General features: G+C 40.7%; 1 protein-coding gene across 5 annotated transcripts in view; it reads right to left on the bottom strand.

The window, feature by feature from the left end:
• phrf1 (PHD and ring finger domains 1) overlaps nt 1-10312 on the bottom strand; it is a 60165-nt gene that overhangs the window by 1744 nt on the left and 48109 nt on the right. For all 5 annotated transcript variants that reach the window (XM_060915100.1, XM_060915101.1, XM_060915102.1 and 2 more), the window contains exons 16-17: nt 507-650; nt 72-200 (exon numbers count right to left, since the gene is read on the bottom strand). In XM_060915100.1, the coding sequence (XP_060771083.1) occupies nt 72-200; nt 507-650 (273 nt within the window). The remainder of the gene's footprint in view (nt 1-71; nt 201-506; nt 651-10312) is intronic.

Below are 10312 nucleotides of genomic sequence, written 5' to 3'. Positions count from 1 at the left end.
TGTGCTTCACTGCTGCATATGATTCAGAGCCTAACCATCAGGGATGAAAACCACGCGTACGAATTGCATACCTTCTGGACAGCTTTCCGTAAGATCTCTTTGTACTCCTCCTTCGTTATGTCCCTTTTCTGATAAAAGGGTTTGATGGCCAGTTTCACCTCCTCTATGGCCCGTTCCTGCATATGAAGCTTCTTCATGTACTACAGGTGGTGAAACAAAACGTTTACAGACTTAACATTGTTTTTCTAAAGCTCCATAGACGTGCATTCATTGAACCATTAACTCCTAAACTCATAAACTTGGAGTTTGCCCTAAACATTAGTCAAACTAAGCAAAATCTAAATTATAATCTTTTTCTGCTGTAAATTTGTCTTTGTTTCCGGGTACCGCAAACAAAATTGAGTTCTGGTTTTATATTTGTGCAATGATATAAAACCAGCCCTCTTTTCCCTAATTCTAACCATTACCTTGTTACATGCCACAAATCTTACTCTGTGTACACACACCTTGTCCTTCTGATCAGGATTCTGTAACAGTTCCTCTTTGCGGGATTTAGATTTCTCCTGGCCGGTGTTGGACTTCCCTTCCAGTGCTGGAGAACCGATGCTCGTGGCTGCTGACTTGGACCCACCCTGGACAGCAGCTGCCACCTGGGATAAAGAGAAAACATGGTGGTGACTTATGTTTGCTGTGCTTAACTATTAAAAATATATATACACTACCGTTCAAAAGTTTGGGGTCACTTTGAAATTTCCTTATTTTTGAAAGAAAAGCACTGTTCTTTTCAATGAAGCTCACTTTAAACTAATCAGAAATCCACTCTATACATTGCTAATGTGGTAAATGACTATTCTAGCTGCAAATGTGTGGTTTTTGGTGCAATATCTCCATAGGTGTATAGAGGCCCATTTCCAGCAACTCTCACTCCAGTGTTCTAATGGTACAATGTGTTTGCTCATTGCCTCAGAAGGCTAATGGATGATTAGAAAACCCTTGTACAATCATGTTAGCACAGCTGAAAACAGTTGAGCTCTTTAGAGAAGCTATAAAACTGACCTTCCTTTGAGCAGATTGAGTTTCTGGAGCATCACATTTGTGGGGTCGATTAAATGCTCAAAATGGCCAGAAAAATGTCTTGACTATATTTTCTATTCATTTTACAACTTATGGTGGTAAATAAAAGTGGGACTTTTCATGGAAAACACAACATTGTCTGGGTGACCCCAAACTTTTGAACGGTAGTGTATATTCTTACAATGGCATTAAGGGCAGGAAAAAAAAAGAAGAAACCATCTCTGTGACTCCTTGTGCTCTTTACTTAAAGGTAGACTGCCTTTCAAATTTTTCAAATTTAGGTCATAAAATGAATTTTCCCTAACACCCAATTATTTTTGTTTAGTGGACCGAAAACTACTGAATTCGAATCACAGACTTCCAATTTTATTAGTTTTTTTTTTAACAGAACAATTAATGAATTTAGGGCCACATGGCCCTAAATTCTCTGCTATTTTTTCCTGCTTCACCATGACACAATTCAAGATACTACGTCATGCATCACGTGATGAGCGTTCTCTGTTAGTGCAAGGCATTGTGGGATACAAATTTGAAACAGGAGTGAACAATGGAGGACGTGAGTGTGCAAATGAAACGTGAAAGACTGACTATAGTAACAGAAAGGGAGAAGAAAAGACGTTATATAGCGAAGGAAAGGAAACGCAGGACCAAACTAATAAATATCGGCAGTCAGCGAGCACCTCGGTGTGATCAGCTGTTCGCTTAGCAACAGAATGATGGAACTGTCAGTGCACGGTCAAAGGTAAACCTGTAGATGGCAGTAATGCACGGCTCGAAATTCGCGGTGGTCCAGTCGCCCGAGGTGACTTAATTTGTCATTTGGCGGGTGATTCCTGTCACTAGCCAGCCCGGCTGGCTAGTTGAAAATTTAAAAAAATATATGAAGCGAAGATTCAGACACACTGTCAACTAAAGCCGCCACATATTAAGCGCGTGCCGTGTCTGTGTTAATCGATGTGTTTATCGGCAGGACGGAAAATACCGAAGAATTCCGAATCATATCGTGTACGAGTCAGGCTGTCGGTTTTTTCACTACTGCGCATGCATATAACGCATCTCGTTGAATATTGCAGTAATCACGTTATCAAATTCAATAGATGTGGCCACATTATCGCCCGTTTAAACACGTGTTTTTGTTGTTGTTTACATCTACATCTGCCAAAGCTACGTTGCGATGTGGAATTTTCTGAAAGGTGTACAGAAACCGCCAGAGACGGGGGACAAAGCGACCTCGGTCTGAAGAGGAGAAAAAGGCCGCCGATAAAGCGTACGAGAAGGAGAAACGACAAAGGACTTATAAGCAAACGTGGGAGCAGGGTAGGCCTTGGCTGCGATACGATTTTTATGGAATAATTAATTTTTTTCAAGTTGATTCCTAGTCAATATGAAGCTCCTAATGCTTTCTCTCTCATAAATGGTTAAATACAGAAAGCATGTTGGACATATTTTGGGTGCTATAGTCAGGATAGTAAGTAGATTTGTTTTCAATACTCATACACCAAGTTGCCAAGTTTTCCAATATATTTATTATTTGTTGATATTATATTATGGTGCTCTGTGTTGTTCTCATTTATGTATTTAACAGTATCAAAATACTCGGGTCTTAAAATAAATGCGCATTAGTCATGAACAATGGTAACTACTCTCTTTTGTGTTATTTTTGACAGAAGTAAAATTCATACATGAACAAATTTTGGCGAGTTGATTTTCTGTTTGGCGAGTTACTTTGGAAGGTAACTAGTCCGGCTGGCTGGTGAAAAAATATATGAATTTCTAGGCCTGCAGTAATGCAACACTGGATGCAAGCTGCCGTAAAACCCTAAAGATGATGACGACAGCTAAGGTAAACCTGCGCATGCGCACACAGACTACTTCTGTCTGTGTGACTGCGCGAAGTGAGCGATTCCATGCACATTATTTGCTCAGGAATCCCCTCAAATTAAATTACCGTATTTTTCGGACTATAAATCGCACTTTTTTTCATGGTTCGGCTGGCCATGCGACTTATACTCCGGTGCGACGTATATATGTTTTTTTTTTTTTTCACCGCGGAATAACTTGAGCTGATGCTGAGTCTGACGACAGCCACGCAGAAGAAGAGGAAACGGCGCTTCGTCTGCTGCTGGAGTTGGCAGAGTTGTTCAGAAGCGACACTGAGGATGAGGAATTCAATGGATTTGCTGATTTGGAGTGAAATCATCAGCTTGATAAACTTGATTGACCTGTGTTTTATTATTAATGATAGGCCTATAGTTATTTAAATAAGTTATGTAGTGATTTTAGGCAGTGCTTAATTTGTGAAGTGGGAGGTCCCGGAACGCAGGAGGTGGGTGGGTCCGGCGACTCAAAAAAAAAAAAAAAAAGGCGGGGGGTGGTTTACTATAACTTTACGCACACGCTTATTGTGTGTGTAAAAAATAATAATAATAATAATATCAGACATTATGATCTTAGAAAACGCTTTAGTGACGAACAGTTACAGACAGTAATATGTCATGATATTATGTTATAAAATATTTTTTATTAGTTTATATATTAAATTATATATTAAATTTATCTTCTAAAATAACAGACTGGGGCGGCACGGTGGTGTAGTGGTTAGCGCTGTCGCCTCACAGCAAGAAGGTCCGGGTTCGAGCCCCGTGGCCGGCGAGGGCCTTTCTGTGTGGAGTTTGCATGTTCTCCCCGTGTCCGCGTGGGTTTCCTCCGGGTGCTCCGGTTTCCCCCACAGTCCAAAGACATGCAGGTTAGGTTAACTGGTGACTCTAAATTGAGCGTAGGTGTGAATGGTTGTCTGTGTCTATGTGTCAGCCCTGTGATGACCTGGCGACTTGTCCAGGGTGTACCCCGCCTTTCGCCCGTAGTCAGCTGGGATAGGCTCCAGCTTGCCTGCGACCCTGTAGAACAGGATAAAGTGGCTACAGATAATGAGATGAGATGAGAATAACAGACTGTACTCTTATCACAACTGGTTTATTTCACCATTGGAGATCAGATCACACAAGACATGAGTTAAATGACTCATTTTAAGGATTTAAGTAGGGTATTTAAAAGAAGTGCCAGCGGGACTTCGTGGCTCAGGTGGGTAAGGAGCCATACCATAAATCCGGGGACCCGGGTTCGATTCCAACCTGCGGTCATTTTCCAAGCCCTCCCTGTTTTTCTCCTGCTCATTAAAAGCAGTGCCAGCAAACATAAGTGCAATCAATTCAAGTAATAGTTAAGAAATAAAGGGTTTACAAAACAAGTTGGAGAATTCATTTTAAAAATTTTAGTAAGCTTTCTTGTTTTTTTGCCATTTTTTCCACAGCGCAAGCTAACGGCTACAAAAAACCCGGTGTTCTATTGAGCGGAAGTATACACCCCATGTCCCTCCCTCTTCCCCTTTCGCATAGATTTTGTGGATGTCATAGGAGAGAAATCAACAACAGATATCAAAATCAAAACCGAACACTAAACAAATTTTTATTTACTTATTTAATTTATTGTTTGATTTTTTTCCCTTTGTGATGGTCACGGAGGTGATCTGATCCATTTAAATAGCTGCCGGAACACCCAATGAAATGAAAATAGCTGCCGGATCCGACAACGGAGGTTACGGATCTTGTTCCGTCATGTTCCGGCTCAAATTAAGCCCTGATTTTCGGCCTATAGGCTATTGAATAACTTGATGTTACGGTCCATATTCAGCCAGTTTTTCTCTGGGCTATTATAAATGATTTTGTTTTGCATTTTTAAAAATAACTCTCCTTCCAAGATGAACTTTATTCTTCGTCTCTGATGTTATGGTGTTAATGGTCTGAATAACGTTTAATGTTTTTATCTGATATGACGTTAACTGGCAGGCGCACTTTCTGCCTGTTTTTTTCTCTGAGCGGTGGTTGTTTTTTTTCACTAGACGGTTGTTTTTACTACCGTACCTGTCTTTGGAGATGATATACCTATAGCCTACTTGACCTCTGATTTGATGAAATAAAATTCGACAAAAATGAAGCATGACACTCCTCGATGATGACTACAGCTTTAATAACACAGATGAAAGAGCCATGGGGCGATAATAAGCCCTACCGGTAAAAATATTCTAAAAGCAAACTGATTAATGCATCAGTAATAGGCTACTAATATTAGTTATAATAATAATATAGGCTATTAGTAATAACGATAGTGATAGTATTAAAAATAGTAGTAGATATTTAAAATAATCAGACTAGGCTACTTACAGGGCAAAGGGCGCGTTATCACTGCTCCGCTGTTCGTTTATTAAATAAACAATGCAGTCGCGCAGTAACCACGCACCGCTTATCAGATAGAATCACAGATTCTATGGATAGAATAACCCTTCAAAAAAGTGCGACTTGTAGTCCGGTGCGACGTATACGCATATGTTTTTTTCGTCTTCATAATGCATTTTTTGGCTGATGCGACTTAAACTCCGGAGCGACATATAGTCCGGAAAATACGGTACTTGCCAGACACAGAATGGCTTTTTTTTTTTTTAAAGATATAACAGAAATAAACATCTCAAAATGACCAAATTTCAGAGGGAACTAAATTTCACTGATTTTATGAAATCGAAAGGCCGTCTACTTTTAAAAACTAAACCTTTCAACATTGTCTAGCGATATTAACCAATCAGATTACAGGCTGTCTCACTGCACTGCATTACGTTGTGTGCATAGAAATAATCAGGACAGAAATTCACAGAGACAAGGATTGAGGCAAATTATTGCTTATATCGGATGCAATCAAATGCATGAAAGGCAGACGTTTTTAGGTTTCAGAGAAGCTTATAACACAAAACAGTTTAAGATGATGATCAGGCAGACAAGAGTGAACACTGAAATGGCTTTTCAACATGTGAGAGACCTGAGGCAATTGAAGAGTTTGAAAACGAATGCTCCCTTTTCTTCTGCTTAATGGGTAATAATTATTCTTGGCTGTTTCTCGTGAAATTTCTTATCCTCCATCACCAAAACATATACGGTACAACCCCAAGTCCAAAAAAGTTGGGACGCTGTATAAACTGTAAACAAAAGTAGAACGCAATAACTTGCAAATCATTGAAAATAGTACAAAAATAACATATCAAATATTGAAACTAAGAAATGTTATTGTTTTTTGAAAAATATATGCTCATTTTGAATTTGATGCCAGCAACACATTTAAAAAAAAAAAAAAGAGAGACAGGGGCATGTTTACCATTGTGTTGCATCACCTCTACTTTTAACAACACACTGTAAACATTTGAGATCTGAGACGACAAATTGCTGTAGTTCTGAAAGAGAAATGTTGTCCCATTCTTGCCTGATATACAGTTGTGTTCAAAATAATAGCAGTCCAACATGACTAACCAGATCAATCACTCAGTGCGTTTACATGCACATCCAAATCGAGCTACTGTCGGTAATCGAGCTAAGGGTCCCAGCAGGGGTGCCAGAGAAATCCAATCCTACATGCACACAAGGAAATCGAGCTATTGTGTGAGGTACATTGTGCACCCGAGCCACAGGTGGCGCTACACGCCCCATCGTGTTCGTACACTTCCGGTTGTCGTCATGAAGAAGAGCTATTCAAGAGTGTAAACAAAGTCATCAGTTCCGTGTTCGTTCGTTCTCCTTGTTCCTCCTGACCTCTTCTGCTGCTTGCTACTGCTACTGTTGTCATGCCGACCGAGGCTGTTGTGTTTCCCGCTTGTGGTCTCGTCACTTCCGGAAGGGGCGGTGCTGAAGTAAGTAGCTCGACAGGGTTTACATGCACCAAGTAGCTCGGCTACAATCACATAATCTAGGTCGCGTAGCTCGATGACGAGAAATCCAGTTTGGTTCGATTTCAGCCGAACTAAGGTGTTTCCATGGCATTTAGAACTTCGATTTCAGTCGAGCTACGGCAGAAATTCGATTTTATCTATGTGCATGTAAACGCACTGACTGTTTTTGGTAGAAATTATGTTACTACATGGCAAATAATTTACCAGTAGGTGTAGGAGAGTCATAGAAAACCAACAGACCCAGCATTCATGATATGCCTGCTCCTGAGTCTGTGTAATTGAATAATTAAGTGAAAGGGGCGTGTTCAAAATAATAGCAGTGTGGACTTCAATTAATGACATCATTCATTCTGTGAAAAAACAAATGTCAATCAGGTGGCACTAATTTAAGGATGAAGCCAGCACATGTTGTACATCCATTTCTCTCTGAAAACCTGAAAAAAAAGGGTCGTTCCAGACATTGTTCAGAAGAACAGCGTGCTCTGATTAAAACGATTGGAGAGGGGAAAACGTATAAAGAAGTGCAGAAAATGATAGGCTGCTCGGCTAAAATGATCTCCAACGCTTTAAAACGGACAGCAAAACCAGAGAGACGTGGAAGAAAACAGAAGACTACCATTCGACTGGATCAAAGAATAGCCAGAATGGCAAAGACTCAGCCAATGATCAGCTCCAGGGTGATCAGAGACGGTCTGAGGTCACCTGTGAGTACTGTGACAATTAGAAGACGCCTGTGTGAAGCTAATCCATCGGCAAGAAGCCCCTGCAAAGTCCCACTGTTAAAAAAAAAAGTGGTGAAGAGGATACAGTTTGCCAAAGAACACATCAACTGGCCTAAAGAGAAATGGAAAAACATTTTGTGGACTGATGAAAGTAAGATTGTTCTTTCTGGGTCCAAGGGCCGCAGACAGTTTCAGACGACCCCCAAACACTGAATTCAAGCCACAGTACACTCTGAAGACAGTGAAGCATGGTGGTGCAAGCATCATGATATGGGGATGTTTCTCTTACTATGGTGTCGGGCCTATTTATCACGTACCAGGGATCATGGATCAGTTTGCATATATCTAAATACTTGAAGAGGTCATGTCACCTTATGCTGAAGAGGAAATGCCCTTGAAATGGGTGTTTCAACAAGACAACGACCCCAAACACACCAGTAAGCGAGCAGCATCAGGGTTCAAGACCAACAAAATTAAAGTTTTGGAGTGGCCAGCCCAATCCCCGGACCTTAAAGGAACAGTCCACCGTACTTCCATAATGAAATATGCTCTTATCTGAATTGAGACGAGCTGCTCTGTACCTCTCCGAGCTTTGCGCGACCTCCCAGTCAGTCAGACGCAGTCAGACGCGCTGTCACTCCTGTTAGCAATGTAGCTAGGCTCAGTATGGCCAATGGTATTTTTTGGGGCTGTAGTTAGATGCGACCAAACTCTTCCGCGTTTTTCCTGTTTACATAGGTTTATATGAGCAGTGATATGAAACAAGTTCAGTTACACAAATTGAAACGTAGCGATTTTCTATGCTATGGAAAGTCCGCACTATAATGACAGGCGTACTAACACCTTCTGCGCGCTTCGGCAGCGCATTGATACGGAGCTCAGATATCAATGCGCTGCTGAAGCGCACAGAAGGTGTTAGTACGCCTGTCATTATAGTGCGGACTTTCCATAGCATAGAAAATCGCTACGTTTCAATTTGTGTAACTGAACTTGTTTCATGTCACTGGTCATATAAACCTATGTAAACAGGAAAAACGCGGAAGAGTTTGGTCGCATCTAACTACAGTCCCAAAAAATACCATTGGCCATGCTGAGCCTAGCTACATTGCTAACAGGAGTGACAGCGCATCTGACTGCGTCTGACTGACTGGGAGGTCGCGCAAAGCTCGGAGAGGTACGGAGCAGCTCGTCTCAATTCAGATAAGAGCATAATTTCATTATGGAAGTACGGTGGACTGTTCCTTTAATCCGATTGAAAACTCGTGGGGTGACATCAAAAATGCTGTTTCTGAGGCAAAACCAAGAAATGCAGAGGAATTGTGGAATGTTGTCAAATCATCCTGGGCTGGAATACCTGTTCACAGGTGCCAGAAGTTGGTCGTCTCCATGCAACACAGATGTGAAGCAGTTCTCAGAAACCGTGGTTATACAACTAAATATCAGTTTAGTGATTCACAGGAATGCTAAATCCTAAAGATTTTTTCAGTTTATACAGTAAATATTTGGAGTTTGTAATGAAAAATGCAGACACTGCTATTTTTTTGAGCAGCCCAATATTCATTTTTCTTCATTTTCTGTAAAGTAATTAAAATATTGATACATTTTTCTTCATGTTTTGATGTAGAATATAATGTGCAGTGTTCCCAATGCATGGAAATAAAAACTATTATAAGGATTTTGAGCTTTACTCATGTATTTAAACACACTGCTATTATTTTGAACATGACCGTACAATTTCAGTTGCTCAACAGTTCGGGGTCTCCTTTGTTGTATTTTGCACTTCATAATGCACAAAATGTTTTAAATGGGAGACAGGTCTGGACTGCAGGCAGACCAGTTTAGCACCTGAACTCTCTTACTATAGAGCCATGCAGTTTTAATATGTGCAGAAAGCAGTTTGGCATTGTCTTGCTGAAAGAAGGAAGGCCTTCCCTGAAAAAGATTTTGTCTGGATAGCAGTATATTGCTCTGAAACGTGTATATATCATTCAGCATTAATGATGCCTTCTCAGATGTGCAAGCTACCCATGTCATGTGCACTAATGCACCCTCATACCATCACAGATGCTGGCTTTGGAACTGTGCACTGATAACAAGCCGGATGGTCCCTCTCCTCCTGGAGGACGTGGTGTCCATGATTTCTAAAAATAATTTCTACTTTTGATTTGTCAGACCTTGGGATAATTTTCCATTTCGCTTCAGTCCACTGTAAAAAAGAGTTCAGGCCCAGGGAAGGTGGTGGTGTTTCTGGATATTGTTTATATCTGGTTTTAACTTGCATTTGTGGATGCAGTAATGAACTGTTTTCACAGATGATGGTTTTCTGAAGTGTTCCTGAGCCCATACAGTGATTTCCACTACAGACACGTGTCTGCTTTTAATGCACTGTCTCCTGAGAGCCTGAAGATCACAGGCATCCAGTGTCAGTGTTCAGCCTTGTCTCTTGCATACAGAGATTTCTCCAGATTCTCTGAATCTTTTAATGATATTATGTACCATAGATGATGTGATCCACAAATTCTTTGCGATTTTACATTGAGGAACGTTATTCTTAAATCGTTGCACTGTTTGCCCACGCAGTCTTTCACAGAGCCGTGAAACCCCTCCCCATCTTTACTTCTTAGAGACTCCGCCTCTCTGGGATTCTCTTTTTATATCCAGTCATGTTACTGACCTGTTGCCAATTGTTTTTTTTTTTGTTTTTGCTTTTTACCAAATTAAGGGGGTTTTTTTTAGCATTACACAAGTT

The sequence above is a fragment of the Neoarius graeffei genome, chromosome 2 (genome assembly GCF_027579695.1).
Source record: "Neoarius graeffei isolate fNeoGra1 chromosome 2, fNeoGra1.pri, whole genome shotgun sequence".
NCBI lineage: Eukaryota > Metazoa > Chordata > Actinopteri > Siluriformes > Ariidae > Neoarius > Neoarius graeffei.
The sequence above is the reverse complement of the archived record's forward strand: the minus strand, read 5'-3'. Positions and strand labels throughout refer to the sequence as shown.